General features: G+C 55.9%; 10 protein-coding genes across 10 annotated transcripts; 5 read left to right on the forward strand and 5 right to left on the reverse strand.

Annotated features, from left to right (window-relative positions):
• Positions 1 to 2: 2 nt before the first annotated feature.
• On the forward strand, positions 3 to 1060 carry C7974DRAFT_397195 (transmembrane amino acid transporter protein-domain-containing protein). The gene has a single exon (XM_046142166.1). The coding sequence runs from the start codon at positions 28 to 30 to the stop codon at positions 1003 to 1005; it is 978 nt and encodes a 325-aa protein (XP_045995200.1). The 5' UTR covers positions 3 to 27; the 3' UTR covers positions 1006 to 1060.
• Positions 1061 to 1286: 226 nt separating this feature from the next.
• C7974DRAFT_456539 (putative zinc metalloprotease) lies at positions 1287 to 3067 on the reverse strand (the record flags this gene model as incomplete). Its single annotated transcript, XM_046146018.1, has 2 exons — positions 2246 to 3067; positions 1287 to 2196 (listed from the first exon to the last, which is right to left on the reverse strand). The coding sequence occupies exons 1-2, from the start codon at positions 2791 to 2793 to the stop codon at positions 1287 to 1289; spliced, it is 1458 nt and encodes a 485-aa protein (XP_045995201.1). The 5' UTR covers positions 2794 to 3067.
• Positions 3068 to 3338: 271 nt separating this feature from the next.
• Positions 3339 to 4627, reverse strand: C7974DRAFT_315262 (mitochondrial carrier domain-containing protein; the record flags this gene model as incomplete). Its single annotated transcript, XM_046138504.1, has 3 exons — positions 3339 to 3988; positions 4057 to 4270; positions 4388 to 4627. 3 exons carry the CDS (start codon positions 4625 to 4627, stop codon positions 3339 to 3341), a joined length of 1104 nt encoding a protein of 367 aa, XP_045995202.1.
• Positions 4628 to 4968: 341 nt separating this feature from the next.
• C7974DRAFT_315122 (pyridoxal phosphate-dependent transferase) lies at positions 4969 to 6318 on the reverse strand (the record flags this gene model as incomplete). The annotated part of the gene is made up of 1 exon (XM_046138494.1): positions 4969 to 6318. The coding sequence occupies one exon, from the start codon at positions 6316 to 6318 to the stop codon at positions 4969 to 4971; it is 1350 nt and encodes a 449-aa protein (XP_045995203.1).
• A 694-nt stretch (positions 6319 to 7012) lies between these two features.
• C7974DRAFT_211598 (Dor1-like family-domain-containing protein) lies at positions 7013 to 8691 on the reverse strand. The gene has a single exon (XM_046136976.1). It carries the CDS (start codon positions 8652 to 8654, stop codon positions 7188 to 7190), a length of 1467 nt encoding a protein of 488 aa, XP_045995204.1. The 5' UTR covers positions 8655 to 8691; the 3' UTR covers positions 7013 to 7187.
• Positions 8692 to 9136: 445 nt separating this feature from the next.
• C7974DRAFT_315354 (uncharacterized protein) lies at positions 9137 to 11968 on the forward strand (the record flags this gene model as incomplete). Its single annotated transcript, XM_046138505.1, has 1 exon — positions 9137 to 11968. One exon carries the CDS (start codon positions 9137 to 9139, stop codon positions 11966 to 11968), a length of 2832 nt encoding a protein of 943 aa, XP_045995205.1.
• A 329-nt stretch (positions 11969 to 12297) lies between these two features.
• On the forward strand, positions 12298 to 13845 carry C7974DRAFT_211635 (Alpha/beta hydrolase family-domain-containing protein). Its single transcript, XM_046136977.1, has one exon. The coding sequence runs from the start codon at positions 12628 to 12630 to the stop codon at positions 13771 to 13773; it is 1146 nt and encodes a 381-aa protein (XP_045995206.1). The 5' UTR covers positions 12298 to 12627; the 3' UTR covers positions 13774 to 13845.
• A 2129-nt stretch (positions 13846 to 15974) lies between these two features.
• On the forward strand, positions 15975 to 17620 carry C7974DRAFT_211661 (uncharacterized protein). The gene is made up of 4 exons (XM_046136978.1): positions 15975 to 16395; positions 16445 to 16635; positions 16684 to 16736; positions 16816 to 17620. The coding sequence occupies exons 1-4, from the start codon at positions 16094 to 16096 to the stop codon at positions 17332 to 17334; spliced, it is 1065 nt and encodes a 354-aa protein (XP_045995207.1). The 5' UTR covers positions 15975 to 16093; the 3' UTR covers positions 17335 to 17620.
• Positions 17621 to 18062: 442 nt separating this feature from the next.
• Positions 18063 to 18476, forward strand: C7974DRAFT_314978 (heterokaryon incompatibility protein-domain-containing protein; the record flags this gene model as incomplete). Its single annotated transcript, XM_046138484.1, has 1 exon — positions 18063 to 18476. A coding segment is annotated over one exon (414 nt), but the record flags the coding sequence as incomplete, so codon positions are not given.
• Positions 18477 to 20002: 1526 nt separating this feature from the next.
• Positions 20003 to 22280, reverse strand: C7974DRAFT_211823 (phosphate transporter). Its single transcript, XM_046136982.1, has 4 exons — positions 21730 to 22280; positions 20804 to 21678; positions 20635 to 20751; positions 20003 to 20583 (listed from the first exon to the last, which is right to left on the reverse strand). The coding sequence occupies exons 1-4, from the start codon at positions 22071 to 22073 to the stop codon at positions 20093 to 20095; spliced, it is 1827 nt and encodes a 608-aa protein (XP_045995209.1). The 5' UTR covers positions 22074 to 22280; the 3' UTR covers positions 20003 to 20092.
• Between the last annotated feature and the right edge of the window lie 110 nt (positions 22281 to 22390).

A 22390-nucleotide genomic window follows, 5' to 3' on the forward strand; every position in this document is an offset into this window, starting at 1 on the left:
GGTGCCGCCCTTGTCCTCGAACTTGTCATGGTCGTCGGTTCCCACGCCCTGACCGGAAGTATCGCGCTCATCAACATCAATGGCGGCCACGTCTGCTCCATCGTTTTCTCGGCTGTCTCTGCCATCATCCTCCTGATCCTCGCCATCCCGCCGTCGTTCTCTGAAGTCGCCATCCTGGGTTACATCGACTTTGCATCCATTCTGATCGCGATCGGCATTACCATCATTGCGACCGGTATCCAAGCCGGCGACCAGACCGGCGGGATGACCGCTGTCGACTGGTCCGCTTGGCCTAAAGAGAACCTTACCTTCTCTGAAGCCTTTGTCGCCGTGTCCAACGTCATCTTCGCGTTCAGCTTCGCCATCGGCCAATTCTCCTTTATGGACGAAATGCACACACCTACAGAGTACATGAAGTCTATCTGGGCATCCGGCACAATCCAGATCTGCATCTACACACTCACCGGCGCGCTCTGCTACGCCTTCATCGGCAAAGACGTGCAATCACCCGCGCTCCTGTCCGCCGGCCCCCTAATCTCCAAGATCGCCTTCGGCATCGCGCTGCCCGTGATCTTTATCTCTGGCTCGATTAACACCACCGTCGCCCTGCGCTATATCCACGGCCGCATGTTCAAGAACTCCGTCCTGCGCTACATCAACACCGCCGCCGGCTGGGCGTCCTGGATCGTACTCGTCACCATCTTCACCATCATCGCGTGGATCATCGCTGAGGCTATCCCTATCTTCTCCGACCTGCTGTCGCTCGCATCCGCGCTGTTCGTGTCTGGCTTCTCGTTCTGGATCCCCGCGGTCATGTGGTACTGCTTGCTACGCACTGGCAGCCCGTTCGCGCGGGAGAACTTGGCGACCAGCGCGGCGTGCTTGCTCGCATTCATCATCGGGATTGTGACGTTGGGTGCTGGGTCGTATGCGACGATTGCGGATATCATTAAGCTGACGAATACGGGGAGTGCGCACAAGCCGTTTACGTGCCGATCGGCTTAGAAGAGTAGATAGGAGGGCGAGGAGCTCGCCATGTTAATGCATAATGTCCCTACTTCAAGATCTGTTCCAGCGCTGGTTTTGAGACTCCGTTTGCGTGCGTGATTTGTTCGTCGGCCGATCCATGGAGTATAGGTTGGGTGCGAGTGTTGCCGTAGTGACTGCGTGAGACGAGAGCGCTGAGTAAGTGATGGACAACTGGACTAAGACGATTCACTCCATGTGGCTGTGAAACTCGTGTAAGAATCACCGACTAGTCTATCATAATCTACCCCCGCAACTCTCTAGCAATTCCTCGTACACCCAAACGGAAACGGCAGCACTGCCGGACTCCTCCACCCGCCCGCCCCCACACTCCTCACCCCAAACACCACATTATCCTTGTGGATCGTCGCGCTCGTCAGATTATACCACGTCACATTCCCGACATCAATCACGCTCGTCCAGTGCGGCTCAATCGTCTCGCGGTACACGATCTCATACCCCGCGGGCCGCAACCCCGTCGGTGCCGTCCAGCGGAACTGACTGAAGTTATCGCTGCCCGTCGTATTAATTCCAACATTCGTCGGCTGCCCCGGCGCGTTCGCCAGACTCCACATCGTGCTTGCCACGACGCGGGCGGCGCGCGTGTTGTACGCAAAGTCGAGGAACTCGACGAGGTCGCCGTACTGCTTCCCGTTCTGGACGCGGATGTCCTGGTGCTGCTGCGTGTAGTCTTCGTTGGGCTGGACGAAGCGCACGCTGTTGAATCCGGATTCGAGGAAGGGCCGGTGGTCGCCGCCGCGGCCGTAGCGGTCGAGGCGGTAGATGATGCGCACGGTCATCTGGGTGAAGGCGTTGGAGGCGACTTCGTAGATGTGGCGGCCGAGGTTGCGCGAGGGGCTGTCGTTGTCGCCGCCGATACTAAGGCGGGAGGTCGTGGTTGAGGCGTTTTCGGTCAGGGGGGTGCCCTGGCAGAAGAGCCGGATGTTGTGGGGGTCGGAGGTGCCGTCTTCGGCTTTGGAGTTGCCGATCATGTCGAGGTTTATCATGGCGGCGACGTTGGTGGAGGAATTTTTGTATGTTTGTGCGAGGTTCTCGGCGCCTAGGAGGCCTTGCTCTTCGCCGGCGAATGCGGTGAAGGCGATTGAGGCTTTGGGCTTGTATGTTGCGAATATGCGGGCTAGCTCTAGGGATACTGCTACTCCAGAGGCACTGAGTGGCGTTAGAAGATTGCTTACTTGTCGATATATCTTCCACTTACTCATCAACTGCACCGGGCGCATCGCCTTCATAGTCCACCGGATCACTGTTCCTCGAGTCATAGTGTCCACCAACGACATAGAACCTCTCAGGATCCTCACTTCCAGTCAAAGTCGCGACGACGGTAGTAATATTAACGGGAAAGATGATGCGCTCATTATCACCCGGGTACTTGATAAAGCTGTTCCACGATACACTCATGGATCCATTACTGGCAGCGGCAGCGGCTTCAAACTGGGCGGTAAGCCAGTCTCGGGCTGCACCAATACCGCGATTGGGATCTGTCTGGCTCGAGAGAGTATGTCTGGTTCCGAAAGACGCCAGTTTCCGGACTGTAGCTTCGATATTGGCTTGTGAGATCTGGGCGAGGATGGCTTGTAGATCGGCGTCGGGAAGCTGTTGCTCGAGTGCTTTGCCAACTGTTGCGAGAGGCCATTGAGCGATATTGGGAAACACATTGACGGAGGTGTTGGATTCAAGAGAAGATGAGAGAGCCGAGGGGACGAAACTGGCCGCGAGCAATGCTACAGTAGAACTTTTGGACCACATGTTGGCAATTCTGGAAGTAACCGACCTGGGTATATCGTTGAGCTCGGCTGAAGTGGAAAGTATTAACGAGCTCGGAGGCTTTTATAGTTGACGCTCACTCAACCCCATTCTAGTTGCATCACAGGTAGCACTGATTGCCGTTATCTGCGATATCGCTGCAATCGACTTATCTTCCGACGATGATGATATTTGCATACATTACTTGGGTGCTTGCATATCTGTGTCGTAAAAGGAAGCTCGAACAGACACCAAGGCGCCAGAGCTGACCCTAACCACAAGTGTCAATCCGAGATCGGCAAGATCTTCGCTGAGAGGATTGGCAACGGCTGTTGAAGTGCGGGGTCTAAAATGCCGATGGCGTTGAGCGCACCATCGGGTGTTGAACTCCGGCAAGGCTGTAATCTTATAGTGGAGTGAATTCATCGTAGGAACTCAGCTGTGTGCGTATGTCGTGATATCTGGATTTATTTGAGATGGCCAAGACAACCAAAATCTACCGGCCATTGACCACCTCCTGACCAACGTGCTGAGATGGCTAATTGTACTTAATGCGCATGCTTGCTGTCACCCGTCTTATCTTCCCATATCTTCAGAAACAGCTTCCACAAGATAGAGAAAATGATGCCCTGAAGACCGTTTGCAATGATTCTCGTCTTCAGGCCGCGGCCGAACAGCCCCAATCTTCCATCTTGACGAATGATGCGCCTCGCGGCTTCGGTGTACGACACTTGCGTATCGTGCACCTGTCGATACGTCTTGACCACCCGCAGCGAATTGGAAATAGTGTCCGACACAATCGACGCACAGAACCCGATAAACGCCGCTCTCAGCAGCCAGGGCACGATGTCGCTCCGCGGCGGCTCGGTGATGGTCTCGGAGAGGAAGTTGTACGTTGCGAACCACGGGTAATGGCCCACGAACGTCGCTGCGGCGGTTGCAAACGCACCCCACCACAGACTCCCGATTCCATTAGTCTTGATGCGCTGGCGCAGCAGCGCCGTTCCGCGCGGCCCCTCGGCTTGCAAGGTGGTCTTCAGGGTGTCAATCGGCGTAAGCACCATCCTGAAGCCCGCCGCACACAGCGACGCAAACACCGTCTTGACAGGCGATGGCAAGCCCGCCAGGTACCCATTCGACTGCAGCAGCGCCAGAATGCCCGCGTTCGCTGCGGTGTCGCCAAACCGCGCAATAGGCCCTTCAATCAGTCAGCCAAAACTCAGTCAATCCAACACCCCCCACACCAGAAAACATGCAACAACTCACCCTGAAACAGCGCCGCCCCCATCCCTGCATAGTACCGCCCATACCCGCCATCCGCATACAACGTCCGCGTCGCCACACTCAGCGACGTCCCGTGGCGGTACTGGTAATTCATAATCGTCCGAATCGGCATCAGCAGCAGCACCTGGAGCACCATTGCAGCGGCGCCGCTCAGCCCGCCGCCCAGCGCGCGCTTCAGCGCACCCTTGAGATCAAACTGTGCATGTCAGACCCGCGACGGAACGCTCAGAAACGCTAAGACAGAAGTCGAGAGACACCCGCGCTCAGCAGATGTTCGATATCAGATATCAAATCCCAAATATCAAAAACTCACATCAACATCATCAGCATCCACCCACCCCTTCACAAATACCCCAATCCCCACAATCGCAACCACAATCCAGAACCCCCGCCACCCGTACGCGCGCCTCTTCTCCGCCTCGGACGGCGCCTTCGGCACATCGGCGTCGGCGTCGGCTGCCGCCGCGGTCCCTTCGTCGTCTGCAACTGGCCGCTGGGCACCGAGCAGCGGCGCGCGCTCGGAGGACGTCTCGACGTCGTGTCGTGAGGCCATTATGGTTCGTGTGTGGTTTGGTTTTCTCTCCAGTTTGGTTTTGTCCCCGGTTTGGGTTGGTGTTTGGGTTGGTGTTTGGATGGTGGTTGGGACTTGTGAGGCGGATGTGCCGGTGGTTGAGGGCGGCTGACCAATCATGGGATGACGTGATTGCGGGCCGCGATAGCGCGGGAGCGCTTTACTGCTCTGGGGGCGAGGCTTGCGTGGGAGGTTTGTGGGGTGGTGTGGGAGTGTTTGTGAGGGTTGGAGAGTGGTGGGTGGTTTTGGAAATGGTGGGTTGATTTGGTGATGGGCGGATTGGATGCATGCAGATAATTGTTTATGGTAAGGAACATCTATACTCAGTCCAGCGCTGGTACCACGACGCCGTTCGTCTTTGGCTTCGGCCCGTGGCTCTTCAAGACATGGTCAAACGCCTCATCGAGAATCCGTAACCCCTCCTCGATCTCGTCCGCCGACACAGTGACAGGCGGCGCCACGCGAAAGACGCCTCCCATGCCGGGCAGATTGACTATGTTGCAGCTCAATCCACACGCCATCGCCCTATCAGCCACCGCATGGCCAATCTCCAGACCCGGCGCCTTCGTCTTGGGATCAGATATCATTTCGATGCCCTGGAACAATCCGCGCCCTCTCACGTCCCCAATGCACCAGTACTTCTCCATCAACTTGTCGAGTCCCGCACGCAACTGCGCACCCCTCTCGCGCGCACGCTGGCAAATATCGTCGCGCTCCACAATCTCAAGCACCTTGTTGCCCACCGCCGCGGTCAGCGGGTCATTGAGATGCGTTGTCAGCCACAAGAACCCAGCCTCCTTACACCCCCTCTCGACCTCTAACGTCGTGCTCACCGACGCCAGTGGCAGCCCGCAGCCCAGTGTCTTACTCAAGCACAGGATATCGGGCACAATGCCGTCGCGCTGGAACGCAAACATCTCGCCCGTGCGCCCGATGCCCGTCTGCGCCTCGTCCATGATCACCAGCATGCCGCGCTTCTTGCACTCGGCGACCATGCGCGCCAGGTAGCCGGGCGGGGGGTCCAGAATACCGCCAGTGGAGAGGATGGGCTCCATGATGAACGCGGCCAGGGAGCCGACGCTCTGGCGGTCGATCATGGCCCAGCCGAAGTCGAGCTCCGTTTCCCAGTCGTAGGAGCCGTCCGCTTTCTTGAACGGTGAGCGGTACGCGTAGGGTGCTGGGAAGGCGAGCTGGCCGGGCATCGCGGGGCCGCCGTTCTTGCGACCGGCGGAGTAGGTTGCGGAGCCGGAGCCTTGAGTGAGACCATGGTAGCTTGCTGTGAAAGCGACGATTTCGAATTTGCCGGTGTGGCACTTTGCCATCTTGATTGCAGCTTCGGTGGTCTCGGAGCCGGTGTTTAGGAAGAAAGATTTTTGGAGTGGAGCAGGGAGGATGCGGGCTAGTCGCTCAGCTAGATCGACAACTGGCTGTGTGATCATGTTGCTGAGAAGGTGGTCGAGTTCGCCGACGTATTTGCGGACTACTTCGACGACTTCTGGATGTGAGTGGCCGAGCAGTGAGCTCATCTGGCCTGATGTGAAGTCAAGGATCTCCTGGCCATCGGAAGTGTAGAGACGGGTGCCTTTGGCCCTGGTGATCACTACTGGCGAGGGTGGAACGCCGGTGTGCATCAAGTAGCTGTCGGCTTTCGACCAGAAGTCTGTTGTCGTCATCTTAGGCGGTAGATGGTTGATGTAAACCTGCTGATCCTCGGTATTGGTTGGTAGGGTCTGATCTAGATGGGTAAGTTTCGAGTTTGACATTGACGAGCTCCAGCTTTGTATATATACCAGGAGGAGCGTTCACTTTCGACCGATGTCGGGCTAGCCTAATGAGGGAATTTCCGATGAGCTAACGGAAAGCGCAGCTGGCCGTCGGGGTTGCCCCACCAAGAGATCGGAAAGCCTTCAGCAAGCCGCTGAAGCCACTGTCGATTGGCCCATGTGAGGTAGCAGAAGCCGACGGGAAACTTGCATTGATAAGGATCCATGACCTTGCTATCCAGGACTAACAATTTCTTTGATAAGAACATGGCTAGTTTCATGTCAGGCATATCCGTTACGGAAAGACCTCCCTCAGCCAGCACTGCCATCTGTAGAGCATACTGCGGGAAGGGCAACAGAAGTTGTACTCTTGACACCCAGATTCGATTTACCAGTCGTGATGTCTTCTATGGACGGCTCTGGTGGTGATGAAGGGTCCTTGTTCTCACCAGAACCCGGCTACCAAGATCTTTCACTGGCTTAACAGTGAGCTTACGCTCTACTGTGTGGGCTTTGGGTGTCGGTTGTGAATGCCGGTAAGTCGCGAGGGTAGGCGTGCATTGAGTTACTGCTCATGTGTACGTGCATGGCTTCCGTCTTTCAGGTCGCCTCTCAGGACGCGTGAGAGGCTTGCTGCTATACTAAGCATTCGACTCGACAACGCGCTTTCAGTATTTCAGTCGGTCGCAAGGGCCACAGGACGAGCTTGCACCGTAAGAACTACAAGTGTGAAGGAGGTGGGCAGCACAGGTCGAAGCAGAGCGAAGAGCCTACCATGTTCACTTGAGCGGACTAGCAACTCTCTCAACTGGACTGCTCGTCCTGCCAGTGCCGACACCCGATGCTAGCAGTTCCAGTCTGGACGCCTGCACGCGGTGCTTCTTCATCACCTCCACCCACTCTTCTTCTTTCTCTTGGCTGGCGGTTGCCTCGTCCTGATTATCTAGCTCGGCCTTCAGGTCTTCTTCCAGCAGTGCGATCATCATACTAAAATCGCCACCGAGTCTGCCAAGCGAGCCGGCGCAGTAGAGGACTTGTGTGAGCAGCGAGTCCCGCGCTGAGCGGTCTTGCACGTTGGGGAGGTATTCGCGCAATGTGTCGAAGAGCATCTCCACGAGATGCAGAGGGAAGGTCGCCAATGCTGAGGGAATGGGCTGCAGTGGGTTCGACTCAGCGGCGGGCTTGACTGCAGGTGCAGCATCGTCCTGCCCGGGTGCAGGCAGTGCAGATGGAAAGATGCTCTTGTACATGGAGATGACAGCAAAACTCTGCTCACGAAAGACTTCGAGATACTTCTTCAAGTACTTCTCGGTTTGTTGGCCAACTGCCCAGCCGCCTTCGGTCTTTGCACTGCCGTCAAGCCGTCGGTCGGTCTCTTGGTCTGCCAGCTCGCGCAGGGGGTCGAGCGCACCGAGCATAGACTCAAGACATCCCAGCCTGCACACCAGAAAGAGAGCACCCAGACTGCCCTCACCACTGCCGATCCCCGTCTGCCTCGTGGACCACGCCTCGTCGAGCTCAGGAGCAACGCGCCTCAGCCAACCAATTGTACGCATAGCCCCTGCCAGTTTAACGCCTTGTGACTGCAGAGAGGCAATGAGGTTGGTGGTCATTGTCTTCATCTCCTGCTCAGCCTGTGCGGTGAGAGACGAGACGAGCTGCGAGGTAGGGTACAGCGTGTGCAGGCGTTTGATGTGGGCGTGGAGGTCGAGTGCAGAGGCATAGTTGGCGTTGGATGTCACGGAGCTAGCACCAGAGGCGGCTTGGGCGGCGGTGGACGACGAGATGGCAGACGACAGCAGCGTCGGCAGCTCCAGCACGTCGACTACGCGGTCAATGTTCCGAGACAGCAGCATAGCGTTCCTCCGCTTTTCTAGAATGGGATTGTCGCCGCTCTTGCTGTACTTGTCCGCGAACGTCTGGGCAGCCGTCTCCAGCTTGGGCAGCTCGGCCTGCACGGTGGCTGCATTTCGGCCAATCTGAGGCAATGTGTCTTGAAGGTGCTGCAGGCGGTCGGCCGAGGATATGATTGGCTTGTGGGAGCGTTTGGAGAGGGCCTGCAGAGAGCGCAGGACCGATTGCGCGCTCTGGGACAGCGACTGCTGCTCCGAGGTCGTGAGGGCGTCGAGCGGGAGCGTGGTCAGGCGGGCGAGGTAGGCGTTGGTGACGGCATCGGTGGGCGAGGGCCGCTGCTGGCCGTGGGCGTCGAAGTGCGGCACGAGCAGCTCGTAGAGGGGGTCGGCCATGCTGGCGGCGCGTCTGGAGGATGGCGTCACGCGTCCGACAGCTCAATGGGCGCTCCACGTATCATGGCCCCGTGTTTGCGGGCAAGGCGGAGGTGACGGACTAGCGCGGCCCTGTCGCGCTAAGCCCTATCCGCCGCTGCGTCGTTATTCACATGCACGCCTGGCGTTCTGCAGCGACTGCGATGGACGGCGACGACTCCCGCAAAGACTCGCACCCGCACCTGACTCCCGCCGCCGACCCCCCCGTCGACCAGCCTGCCGGCATCGTTGAGGGCTTTCTGTCGCGCCTCTTCCAGGACCGCTTCCTCAGCAGCCCCGCCGCCTCCGACGCCCCACCATCGCCGGGCCTGGCAAATAATCTCGTGCCCTTCTTCACGGCCGCCAGCGTCTTCGCCCCGCCCCAGCACCCCGCCCAGCACGCCCAGCACCCCTCCGCGCACTCGCCCGGCCGCCGCCGCAGTCTGCTTCCCCACGCCACCCCAATGCAACGCTCCGAGCATGTCAGGCTCTGCGTCGAAGACACGGTCGGCCTGAAGGACGACCGGTACAGCGTGGGCGTCGTCGACCGCTCCTTTGCCGACGTCGACACACACGAGCCCCGCCCGCAGCGCGACTATGGCGAGGACATCGAGCGCCACCCCGACGTCCCGCTGGCCGAGTTCAACAAGTTCATGAAGACGGGCATCCCTCCGCGCGGCCATGTGCTGGTGTCGTGGCAGACGCAGCTGAAGACGGAGCTCATACCAGAGGCCCATCTCCAGCTGCTCGATCGCGCCTTCTACGTGGGCGATGTCGTCAAGCGAAGCGCCGAGGATCACATGAGCGGCACCGTCATCGGCACAAAGGCTGTCTGCACGCTCTTCCCCGCCACCCAGTTCCAGCACATCACAAACCAAATCACCGACGACCTCTCGATACGCAACGTCTCTGCCGATGAGCTCCTCAACGTCCACGAGTATGTCGAGGGCGCCATCGTAGTCTACGGCGACTGGGTTGGGCGCATCGAGAATGTCTACGACGAAGTCGCTATCAAGCTGTCAAACAACTCCGTCGTCATCGTAGAAGATCCAGGCGAGCTGGAGCATGATGAGGTCGCTTTGGAGCGCATCAGCGTTGGCGACATGGTGCGAACGAAGAAGGGCAACCTGCGGCGCGGCATCTGGAGGTACGGTGTTTTCGATCCGAACATCAAACCCGAAGGCATGGTCGTCGAGACACGGCCTCTCGAACTTGACGTGCAGTGGTTGGCGAGGAGCATCGGCGCTCAAGACACACAATACGCTGCAGAAGAACCGCCTGCCAATCTCGGCCGAGACGAGTTCGAAAGCCCCAGCTTCTATCGTTACGATGCCGCTGCCGGCGCTGCGTCGACACTCCCAATGTCTGCCAACGGAACAGATCGAACGTACCATGTCACTGAGGTTGCAGTTGGCGACCGCGTTCGTTTCAAAGACCTCACAGGTGCTGCTGTAAAGTATGATGGAACCCACACATTGCCGAATGGATACCCACAAGGTAAAATCAGTAAACTGCCCCGAACGGAGACACTTGGCTATGACATGAATGTCTTCCTTGTCATGCAAACACACTCTCAAGTCACAGTCCAATGGCAAGACCTGAGCGTTACCGAAGACGTAAGCTCGTCACTCATACCAGATCCAAACGTTGAGGACGATGACGAAGTGTGGCCAGCAGAGGTCATTTGTAGCAAGGAAGACAAGGCCGTTCCAACACCCGACCAAGTTGGCCAATGGGTGAAGGAGCCCTCGAAAGTAGGCGTGGTTCAACAGGTCAAGTCACGAGACCGCATAGCCAGGGTTCGTTGGTTCAACAACGCGGACATCAAATTCTTCGGCTCCGATCTGCTACGGCCAGCGATGACAGGAGAACTCTCCCAAACCGCCGAAGACGTCAGCCTTTACGACATATACTCATTCACAGCTCTGACGCGGCGAAGAGGCGACTTCGTCCTGGTGCATCCCTCTGGTATACAGGCAGATGTACCGAACGTCGATGGCCCAAATTGGTTTGGTGAGGTTGTAGACCTCAGTTTGGATGGAAAAGCCATTGTCCGTCTTGGTGCAGCGAAACCTGTCGTCGACATCACTGTGGCATACGAGAACCTCACCTTAGCGTACAGCACTGACATGGATAACGAGTATAATGCGCAAGAAGAGGTCGGCGACTCGATCGAAGACTCGGAAGAAGACATGTCCGACTTTGATTCTGCTTCATTCAATGAAATGTGGATCGAGTACGAAGGCATGGAGGGTGAACCGCCTGTCGGAGACGAGGCAGACTGGTCAACAGAGGATGAGGATGAGGTAGAAGAGGACGATGATGACGACACATCAATGCCTGATCTAGAATCAGTAGATGGCGTCGATACATCGAAGACGACACCGGATCCTGTCGCAAATTCGGAGCCGACAGACGATGCAACAAATGACGCAGCACCCGAGTCGCAGCACACTGCGGATCCCCAAACGGATGCGTCCGCGCCATTCCTCATCCTCGATACGCCACCACCCTCAAGTCACCACTACCTGAACAACACATCAGCCTCCTCATCGGCTTTCATGCGCCGTATCGCAAAAGAGCATAAGATCCTCCGGAATGCTCTACCACCGAACATCTTCGTGCGCACCTGGGAGTCGCGGCTCGATCTGATCAGAGTGTTGATCATCGGCCCCAGTGAAACACCCTACGAGTACGCGCCGTTCGTCATCGATTTTCACCTTGGCTCGTCATATCCACAAGCTCCTCCTGAGGCTTTCTTCCACAGCTGGACAGATGGAAACGGCCCCGTAAATCCGAATCTGTACGAAGACGGCAAGATTTGCCTCAGCTTGCTCGGCACATGGCACACCGACGAGCGTAATGAAAGCTGGAGTCCGGCGAAGAGCACGCTGCTGCAGGTTCTCGTATCGATCATGGGACTGGTACTCGTAGCGGATCCGTACTACAACGAGGCAGGATATGATGTCCAGCGGGCAGCGCCAGAGTCACGGCTCAGCTCTGCGCTTTACACGGAACGAGCCTACTTTCGCGCGCGCGAATTCATCAACCACGCGCTCAGCAACACTATCGAGCCGTTCGCGCGAGACCTACAATACTTGTACCGCAGTGACGCACCGGATGCACCGCGTCTACTCGACAAGGCCATCGAGGCTGCAAAGGATGTCGTCCAACGAAGCAGTAACGCAAGCGAGGAAGGCGAACGCGATGGCCTACGAACGATCAGCCTTGGCGCTGTTGTCATGTTGAAACGGCAGATTGGGAGGTTGGAAGCACTAAAGCAAGGTACAACATAGACGCATCTGATGAGCATGTACATTACTTTCTAGCGTTTGGTATGTTAGATATTTCTTCTCGACTCCGTCGCGACGCGTCGCACGCCTCAATTAGACTTTTAATGCCAGATGCCGGTCACTTTTGCCGTCCTGCATGGATCACACTAACATTGACTGGACGCTGGGCTACCTTTTCACTGCCGAGGTTTCTCCTTGTTTCTTCGTTACGCCTGAGAAAAGTCTGCACACAGAAGGGCGTCCTTGCGCTGTGTGGCAGTTGCTCTAAGAGGCGATCAACCGGGCCTTTTGATCATCCAGTCGCCACTCTACGACGTCGAGGACATGCATTTTAGCCGTGTATCCCAGACTATGCAACCGAGCGCCATAGGAAATTCAAAAATTGGATCATGCCAGCTTGTCACGACGAGTCAAAACTTCACTTCGTTTCTCAATTATTACCTTCAAGTGGGTCACATATCTTACGAGCGGGCAAGATTCTTGGATTATCGAAAGCGAGCAAGGGTGGTGAATTGTGGGTTCCCCGCTAGACCGTAAGTAGGCAGTTCCGAATCCTTCTGGAAGAGTAGGGGTCACAGCGCAGCTTCGAGCTTAAGAAGCCAACAGCTGCAAGAGCTGGCATCTGCGAGGGCTCATACTTACAGCTTCACCATCTTACCATAATGTTTTTGAGACTGCTAGCTTTCTCCGCAGGCCTGCTGGCTTTACAGCCAAGTCACCATGTCGCCGCTGCCGAGACGGCATCGGTGCGGACATATTTCTATGTTGGCGGCGGATACACCGAGGACGGGAACGGCGGCCACATCTTCAAGGACCAGATGTATGTGGAAAAGCTGGAGCCTGCTTCTTCTCGACGCTCCAAGTCAAAGTTGAGCCCCATCGTCTTGATCCACGGACAGGGCCAGACTGGAACGAACTTCCTGAGCAAGCCCGACGGCGGAGAGTCCTGGACATCGCATTTCCTCGATGCCGGATACACGGTCTACATCGTCGATCAGACTTTCCGTGGAAGGTCAGCATGGGCGCCACGTGCTGGAGCACAGGCTCCCTCCACCTACTCGGCGGAGATTATCCAGCAGCGATTTACCGCCCCCGAGCAGTACAACCTCTGGCCGCAGGCAAAGCTGCACAAGCAATGGCCCGGCACCGGCGTCATGGGCGACGCCATCTTCGACGCCTTCTACTCCTCCAACGTGCAGTTCATCTCCAACGCGACCTACCAGCAGGAAACCGTCCAGTCGGCCGGCGCCCAACTGCTGGACAAAATCGGCACTCCGGTCTGGCTCCTCGGCCACAGCCAGGGCGGCCTGATGCCCGTGCTCATTGCCGACGCCCGCCCCAAGCTCGTCAAAGGCCTCATTCTCCTCGAGCCCACGGGCCCGCCCTTCCAAGAAGCCGTCTTCGGCTCTGGCTCCGCGCGCCGCTGGGGCCTGACTGACGTCCCCCTCGCCTACTCACCGGCAGTGTCCAACCCGCTCACCGACCTGGTGCGCCAAATCGTGCCGCCGCCCGTGGCCAATAGTGACAACTCGACGATCGCGTGCGTGTTGCAAGCCACAAGTCCCGCGCCGCGCACGCTGCCGAACTTGGCGCCGCTGCCGATCCTGACGGTGACTGCGGAGGCGAGTTACCACGCGCCGTACGACTACTGCACGGTGGAGTTCCTGAAGCAGGCTGGGTGCAAGAAGGCGAGTCATCTGGAGCTGGGCAAGGAGGGAATTCGCGGGAACGGGCATATGATGTTTATGGAGCGGAATAGTGAGAAGGTGTGGAAGAGGGTGCAGAAGTGGTTGAAGAGTAACGAGTAGCTGGAGAAGAATGAGTAGCAAGCTCGCGGCGAAAATGGTATAATCTGTAATATTCACGTCCGACACGAAATATATGTTCGATCTCACCCATTGGCACACCCATGCTTGCAGAGCTGCATCCGTAAGTACTCGACAAGCCAAGCGTCCCAAAATTAATGTACGTTGCTCTTAGGCACGTCTGACTAGCCACCTGGCAACCCGCAGCATTATGCAAGAGATATTGACAATTTCATCAGGGCTCTTTGCTGTCAGAGTGCACCGCGTACGCGCTTGAACACAACAGTCCCGTCGTAGCCCTACACACCACCAGCTACAACAACACACCCCATATCGCACAAAAGCATTGAGTCGTCAGTCAAACACACCTCGACGCAGCACATCCCCCACCCACCTGATTCCCAAACTCACCTAGGTACTGTGTACATACTACAAACCCAATCTCACCCCCAACCTCATGCCTTCCCAACCACAAACCACCCCCCCGGCACGCGCTAACCACACCCCCTCAACCGCCTTAACCGCCCTCTCACACCCACACCACACACCCAGAGCACACGTGTACAGAGCGTCGAAGCCGCGCTCCAGAGGCCCCCCTCAGCCCGCGTCCGACACCCAAAGGACGAGCCGCGCGCGCGCGAAGGAAGCGCAGCGCAGCAAGGCGAGCACGTCAGCCGGAGAAATTTGGGGCGCCCTGCATGCGTGTGCTGCAGGCGAGATCCGGCGTGGCGGAGGCGGGCTAGTTGGGGGGGTCGCATGCAGGGGGCGTGGTGTCGGTGGGGGGGTTCTGGTAAACTTCGGGGGAACTTGTGGGTTTGCGGTTTGGGTGCTCAGGACTTGACTACTTACTGTATCTGCGAGGGTTGGTGTTGCTGGTAGATGAGTTTGGGATTTGGAGGTCGGAGATGATCGTTGGATTGGAGGGTCGAGATGGGGGCTGTGCTGGTCGTTGTACAATGGGAGGCAGTACAGCACTCAGGTTTGTTTGATAGGAGGCCGGCATGAGCAAACAAGGGTTTGTCGGAACTGCGTGGTTGCCACTGGTTGGCAAAGCCGCACGTCTCCGTTACCAGCAGACGAGAACGAGTGCGAACGGCAAGTAACGAGCGCGACACGATTGCTCACGAACCCCGCGTTCAACACGTTGCATCGTATCCAATTGCCCAATGGCATCGTTGATTGAACATAGGATGCTCAAAAGCAAAATGAGTGTCGTAGCGGTGAGTCGGGGTCACGTGTTCTAGCGCAGTCCCGAGCCGCTCCGCCGCTAGACACTGAAACGTTATCCGTCCTTCTCGTGTCGCGAGCGTGATTGCTGCTAGAACACTCGAGTCCAGACCGTCGCCATCGCTGAGAGGCTCAGCCAGTCGGCCCTTTCTCTTCAGCGGCATGCTATTCCTCATGTCGAACTGTCAGCCGAAAAAATGCACAGGGTCGCCACAGAGGCCCCACAGCGGGATGTTGACAGTTGTGTTTTGTATGTGCACCTCACAATTACATATCGTCCTAGCGATGTCATAGCGATGTCCTAGTATCAACGCAGCTTCAACAAAGGATCTCGACTTTGGCCTAACAAAAATCCAGGACAGAGACCTTGGCGTTGCAAAAGCGTGCTCAGCCAAGTACCTACTTCGTACACAGCCGGACCTGATCATGCAAGTGAGATCCAATGCAACGGAACCTCCTTCCGCTGCACAAGTTAGCGGCCCCTGTTCGCATGCCGGACTCCGCGCAGCACGAGGGCCAGTTGCATCGCAAACCAGCGAATCAGTCCAGGCTTAATTAGACGTCATTTGCGCTTACGCAACAATCCACTCAAATCTCTCGGTGTGATCCTTTCGGCGAAACTGCTTTTCATACACAGTGTTGCTCTACTGTGTGATCAGTTCCTTGTTAAACATTATAGCAGACTGAGACTTGAAGTTGACCAACTCTGGTAGAACCATATTTTAGATGCGCCCGTTGCTTAACTATCGCGTGACGGTCCGCCACCAATGCTGTTTGCGGCCTATGCATGTGTTGTGGAGGATGCCGCCACGAAGAAACGAGCTGCGGGCCATCGCCGTCGTTCCCCGGCTCGGACATGTTTCTGGAAACCGCGATCTAGCTGTTCCAGGGTGATCACAGCATTGCTGCCCTACAAGCATAGTCTTCAGTCCACTGTACTGGGATAGGAGACCTCGGGAAGGAAGATCATCATCGTGATAGGCACCTGCCATATTATGGAATCTAGTGCAGCATCCAGATGATCATCCTTCACCAACCTAGGACATTATAACACCAGTATACCTTCGACCTGCATGGGGGCTCACGACACGCAAAAATGGAAAGAACGACGTTAATCATCCACCACACGTTCACCGGATTGGCGCTGGTCATCATGGCGCTGCGCGTCGTATGCCGACGACTCTTATTCTCGAAATCGGATTTCGGCGATTTTTGCACCATAATCGCCATGCTGTGCACAGCAGCCCGTGGTGGCATGATCCACATCGTAACGACGTGGGGCACCAACAACATCTCAGCTCCAGCACGAGCACGCATAAATTTCACGCCAGAAGAGATATACCGTAGGACAGTCGGCAGCAAGCTCGCCATCGCAAATCGGCCTGTCTATAATACCTAGTACATTCATCCCAGGATCGCTGCGGTAGCTCAGCTGACAGCAACGCAGTCTTTGGCTGCAGAAGCTGGTTCTGCTGCACTTCTTCCTGCGAACTTTCCACAATTCGAGGATAGAAAGTCATCGGTACATCTTCTGGTCGTACGGCTTCATATTTCTCGCAACATGGACGGCTGCACAGATTGTCGGTTTTACCGAATGTGATCCTGTTTATCTGTACTGGCAGGTCGTTCCTTCTCCTGGTCAGTTGAACATCGTATGCTTCACGTAAGATACTGACAGTTCTCTAGGGCGCTGCGTGCAAGCACAAGTTCAACTCGTCGTGCTCGGAGTATTGAACATCGTAAGCAGCCCCACTCTTGCCATGCTTCCATCTCAACCACCCGAATCCTACAAGCAATCTCTAACACACGACGACTCAGGTAACCGACTTCATGCTCCTGGCCCTCCCAATCCCCACACTTCTCTCGCTCCAGACCCCATGGCGCACCAAACTGCGCCTCTGCACAATCTGCATGCTCGGCCTCTTCATCATCGTCATCACCATCATCCGCCTCCCCATCAACAGCCTCCACGCCGCCGTGCAAGCTAACCGCTCAATCTGGGCCAGCACCGAGCTGCTGGCCGCCGCCATCGCCGTCAACGCGCCCACGCTGTACGGCGCCATCAACCGCTGGCGGCGGCGCCCGGAAAAAGGCTCCCACGGCTCGCGATCGCGACAGACTCCGTTCAGCGGCACGCGCACGGTGGGCAGCTATGCGCGCCCGCTTCCGCGGACCGACGACGACGACGACGAGGGCCTCATACTCAGCCCGGGGTTTCAGGCGACGGTTAGTTCGGGGTTTGCAGCGCGGAACTGCGAAGACGGGATTATCATGAAGACTATTGAGGTGTCGTATGATGAGGCTCATTCTAGTCCTGAGATGAAGGGTGAGAGATAGGAATGCATATATGCGCCATTGTAATGTCTATTAATGAGTATCCCGAACAGTTCTTTGTGTCAGGTGACGCACTGCTGCGCTGTGTCTCGGGCTTGAACTTGCGATTACGGTTATACTGACTTCTGATACTCCGCAGGTATTGGGCAGATACGATCCTCCACCGGAGCGTAGTGACCTAGGGAGACGCTGAATCAGGTCACACGGTCAATGGATAGAAGCGCAGTTGCTTTCAACTCCTTTTCCGCCTATTTTCTCATCTGTTAGTCTTTTGCTGCTTGATCTTCGCGGCCCGGTTTCTCAACCACTCACTGCACCCAAGTCCACTTGGCCACTTGGCAAACGGCAGCATCGGGCAAGAAGGGTTGATGGTTGTAAGGTCTTATTAGGCCCTTCTCTTATCAAAGTGCATACGCTAAACAAACTGATGTAGTAGTAGTTCTGCGGTTGGTATTGATCCGACAAAGGTGCCAAGTGGCTGATCGGCAGTGACTGCAAACCGCGGCAGTTATCGACGCCCTGACCATTTGCATGCTCGGTGAAAACCAAAATGTTCTCTCTGGCCAGTTATATTTTAATCAACCTTCAATAGCCGTACTGGTAACGAAATAAGGTATGACGTCATTCCGTTGCGGCTGAAATGCCAATCGGTCAACTTCTCGTCCAACAATCTGGTCCTGTCTAGATGTTTAAGCACGATACAGTCTGGTTACTTTTCAAATGGAGTTGAGATGGATATCACGATTGACCCTTCCCACGTCTTTGCATACAACAAATTAGTCGACCCAAGAACGCACCTCCGCCTGATCAGCTTGGAAGGCCATGACAAAACCACGCAAATCGTTACAGTATCTATAATCACCGTACCGACACATGATGTACCACACTACCATGCAGTTTCTTACACGTGGGGGGAGCGCACAAGCGGAGAGCAGATCTGGATGAACGGGGATAGAGCCGGGCATCTGCACGTACAAGCCAACTGCGCGACTGTCCTACGGCAGCTGCATCACTTCTCCACATCCGAATACTATTGGATCGACGCTATATGCATCAACCAGAGCGACACAGAGGAGAAGGAATGCCAAGTAGCAATGATGGGTTGGATCTTCATGCACGCCGAGTGCGTCCTGGCCTGTGTCGGGATGCACCAAGAGCAAGACGACAGCGAGTATCTTGCCGCAACGCTCCGGAACTTCGAAGCTTACCTGAGTGATAACGGACTGGCGAGCTCGATATTGACCACACGGGAAGCTGTGCCCTCACGCTCGCCTGCGGCCAGACAGCGCAGAAAGTGCGTGCAAGCCTGGCGCCGCTGGATTGACAGCGTGCCCAATGCCGCATTCGAGAGGTTCTACCGCGCCCTGGATCAGCTTGCCTGGCGACCTTACTTCTGGCGTATCTGGATCCTACAGGAGCTGTATCTCGCCAAGAACGTGCGGATTTTCTGTGGCTACGACGAGCTGAATCTGTCAACACTCCTGCTCTGGTGGAGAGAGTCCAAGTTGCGTTTCTCGTCGGATTACGACGATTCGGAAGAACAGCAGTATGGCGACTCGGATACGCGGCCTTTCTTCATGGACAAGTTTGGTCCGGAATACTTTGAAAATGCACTGTGGATTAATAATCGCTTCTTCGCCGGGCGTGGCGGGTCTCTGCTAGGAGTCGATTTCGAAGACATGCTTTACGAGCGACAACATCCAAGGCCGGCTGGTGTGGCTGTTCCCAATCTTTCAATGAACAAGCTCCTGGATTTGTGCAAGTATAGGCGATGCAGGGATCGACGAGATTGCATCTATGGAACATTGACAATAGGGCATTGGACCCTTGGGCCGTCTTATCTGCCGAATGGTGATGTAATCAACTCCGGGACTGTCATCGTACCAGACTACACGGAATCTGTCTTTGACTTAGCCATGGATCTTATTCCGAACTTTCACAGCGACCTGCAGGTATCGGAGCTCGTGATCGGAATGTTAGGCTTGACGAACACCCACAACAGAATACAACAAGGTCTCGAGTTCCGCAGAACTGTAGATTTCGCAGACTGTACGATGGGTACCTGGCAGAACCCGGGGAAAGGCCGAGCCTTCGTCCAAGTGGTACATGCTGGCATCCAGCTTGGCGGCAATTCATCGTGGTCCATCGCTGGGGCCACTCTTGGACCGCGCCAATACAGTAAAATCGTCGACTCCAACGGCAACTGCTATGCCGTCACAGTCTCTGAAACCAAACCCGGTGACTGGGTGCTCCCAACGCACTTCGGGCGCGGTTTTGTGCTTCGCAAGAGAGGAGCGTATTATGTCATTATAGGAAAAGCATGGTGCCCCCCTAGAAACATACCAGAGGAACTCGAGATGACCGCGTTCATGATGTGGTACGACACCGAAGACTTGCTCATTCACACGTCCGGAGGCCTCCAAGGGCTTGCTGATTATGCTATCGACCCTCCTGGGGAAGAGTTGGTTGATCATCTCTACATCAGCTTCTGTGGGGCAGCGAACTCGTCGTTTGCGCAGATACCTGGACCCGAACGTCGATACCCTGCAGTCGAGTATCTAGAATACTCACAATCAATTTGGAAAACCATCCTATGTGATTGGCAGGAGTCGCTCGGGATTGTCTCAGAGGTCAGCACATGAACGGTGTGGGAAGACCGAGGCAGAAGTCAAAAATCGTTTCTCATTAAAGTATGTGAGGGCACTGTATACTCCTCACTTATTATCAATCACACTTCCCGTCATGGGCGAAATGCAGTGACTCAGAAATGCGGCGTGTTCAAAGCCATAGCCATCAACAAACCAGAGATCAAACCTGCAGTCGGCAGGGTGATGATCCAGGACGAGAAGATGAAAGCTACCTGCTTCCAATTGACAGCGCGAACGTCAAAGTTGCAAAGCGCCACTCCGATCGTCGCACCAGTCAGACACTGCGTAGTTGACACAGGCAGAGCGAGTCTTGAAGCGAGAAGCACGGTGATGGCAGCGCCAAGTTCCATCGAGAAACCTCGTGTAGGCGAGACTTGGGTGATCTTGTTGCCGAGCGAGCGCATGACGTGGTATCCGTAGACTGTGGGTGTCGTTAGCGAAACCGTTATGAGCGATGCAAGAGACGGATACATACACCAGAATCCCAAACCGAGCAGCAGACCAGCGATGACAAGGATCCAGATGGGAGTGTCAGCGCGGGCTGTCACCTCTCCGCTGGTGTAGGTGTTGTAGCTTGCTACCCAGGGACCGACGGCGTTTGCGACTGGAAAACCATTAGCTCACGTTCATAAACTGTGTTGAGATGGCTACATACCATCGTTGGAGCCGTGTGCGATACTCATCATCATCGCTGAGGCTACTTGCGCATAAGTCCACAAGTGTTCGACACGGTTATCGTAGACGACAGCGCGAGCATGTACAGCACCAAGGTCTGGGCGATACAATTAGTGAAATCCCTTTGCATATGGCTATAGCACACTTACTCTTCTGCGTGACAACGTCGCGGCTGACACCCTGGAGGAGTAGGAATTTGGCCCAGTTCCCGATCTTCTTGGGCGAGTAGAACGGCAAATCACGGACCGGGTGCAACCATCGCTCCTCCGGCTCGGGCTTTTTGAGAACGACATGAGCAACAAGATCTCCTCTTGGGTTGGGCATAGAAAGCCCGTGAGGAGCACGTCCTGTTGTGGAGTTGTCTGCGCTGTGGTTCACATCGATTGAAGTCGATTGAGCATCGCCAGTCTGGTGGACCGTCTTGTCGGTAGTGGCTGCACCATCGACAAAGCCGTGGTCCTTGGGCGCCTTCTCTAGATCCTGGCTAGGCGTGTCCACGGACGACTTTGCGTAGTAATCAGTAACCACCTCATCACCCTTTCCAGGCCAGTAGATCGGAGGGTCGTCGCGGTAGAGCAGAGGTCCGAGAGGAATGTGCCACGGTCGCATACGAGCATCATTCATAATAAGACGGCGATGGAAGTAGGGGATGAAGAAGGTATACGCAAAGGCGAGGACGGCGAAGAAGACACCCAGAATAATGCCAGTAGCCTTACCAGGACCCATCTCTTCGAGCGACTCGCTATTGGGAAGTTCGTCAATGATGAATAGTGCCAGAACACCAGCTGTGAAAGCTAGGTACCAAGGAATCATGCGCATACCCCACTTCATCGGGTCTGCCCTGTCCAAGACGAGGTACTTGATGGTCAGGAACAAGATGGCGGCAAATGCAGCTGCAATAAGTGGGGCAATTGCCCAGGACGCAGCGATCTGGCTGAGACTGCCAGTGGCCCATCCCCACTTGAGAGGGGTCTGTGCCGCGATACCAGCACCTGCGAGTGCACCGACCACGGTTTGAGTGGTACTAGGAGGCCTGTTAACAAGAGTTGCCGAAGCATGAGAGGCCTTGACTTACCTGACAGGCATGCCATATAGCGTAGCAATAGTGAGGAAGGTCGCACTGCCTACTTCAGCGCACCCCATTACCAGCATGAACGTTGGGGGCGCCGGCTGGAATTTGGTCAGGCCGAAAACGCCGCTCTTGATCGTGGATGTGACGCGAGATCCCATAGCGACGGCTCCAACGAACTCGGTGATAGAAGCAAGGATACCAGCCTGCCACATCTTCAGTGTTCGCGCGGCCACAGAAGTGGCGTATGAATTGGCGACATCGTTGGCACCATTGGAGGCTGAAGAGAATACGAAAGCGATGCTGGTGAGGGCGAGGATCCAGCTGTACTTTTGCAAGGCTGGGGCCATGATAAAGAAATCTCACTGCCGACCGGTGGTGAGAGATGATGAATGCTGTGGGTAAGGACTTGATTCTAGCTGGGCCAGAAGCCCTTAAAAGCTCTCAGCGGAATGATCGATCGGCCTAGTTGCAGTCACAGTTTTGAGTGTTCGAGGGTCAACTGTGGAGCCGACTTTCGTCGGAGGCGTCCGTTCGAGATCTACGGCATGGATGACCCTGACCCAATGATAGCCCCATCTTTACTCCACGGGGTTGGATAAGGATGCTGTATAGACTCCGAGGGCGTCTTCACACTGCCCTATGAAAAAAAGCATTCATGTCATCA

Source organism: Boeremia exigua (assembly GCF_020726555.1).
Source record: "Boeremia exigua strain MPI-SDFR-AT-0100 chromosome Unknown C7974scaffold_8, whole genome shotgun sequence".
NCBI classification, from domain to species: Eukaryota; Fungi; Ascomycota; class Dothideomycetes; order Pleosporales; family Didymellaceae; genus Boeremia; species Boeremia exigua.

What these genes read in the sequence shown, in the direction of transcription:
- C7974DRAFT_211635 (XM_046136977.1), top strand. Translation starts at nt 12,628, where the DNA reads ATGTTTTTGAGACTGCTAGCTTTCTCCGCAGGCCTGCTGGCTTTACAG.
- C7974DRAFT_211661 (XM_046136978.1), top strand. Translation starts at nt 16,094, where the DNA reads ATGGAAAGAACGACGTTAATCATCCACCACACGTTCACCGGATTGGCG. An exon ending in CGGCCTGTCTATAATACCTA is followed by an intron (nt 16,396 to 16,444) that starts GTACATTCATCC and finishes ACAGCAACGCAG; the next exon opens with TCTTTGGCTGCAGAAGCTGG. An exon ending in TGCTCGGAGTATTGAACATC is followed by an intron (nt 16,737 to 16,815) that starts GTAAGCAGCCCC and finishes ACGACGACTCAG; the next exon opens with GTAACCGACTTCATGCTCCT.
- C7974DRAFT_211598 (XM_046136976.1), bottom strand. Translation starts at nt 8,654, where the DNA reads ATGGCCGACCCCCTCTACGAGCTGCTCGTGCCGCACTTCGACGCCCAC.
- C7974DRAFT_397195 (XM_046142166.1), top strand. Translation starts at nt 28, where the DNA reads ATGGTCGTCGGTTCCCACGCCCTGACCGGAAGTATCGCGCTCATCAAC.
- C7974DRAFT_211823 (XM_046136982.1), bottom strand. Translation starts at nt 22,073, where the DNA reads ATGGCCCCAGCCTTGCAAAAGTACAGCTGGATCCTCGCCCTCACCAGC. An exon ending in CGACGTTGTCACGCAGAAGA is followed by an intron (nt 20,752 to 20,803) that starts GTAAGTGTGCTA and finishes TGTATCGCCCAG; the next exon opens with ACCTTGGTGCTGTACATGCT. An exon ending in CGCACACGGCTCCAACGATG is followed by an intron (nt 20,584 to 20,634) that starts GTATGTAGCCAT and finishes ATGGTTTTCCAG; the next exon opens with TCGCAAACGCCGTCGGTCCC.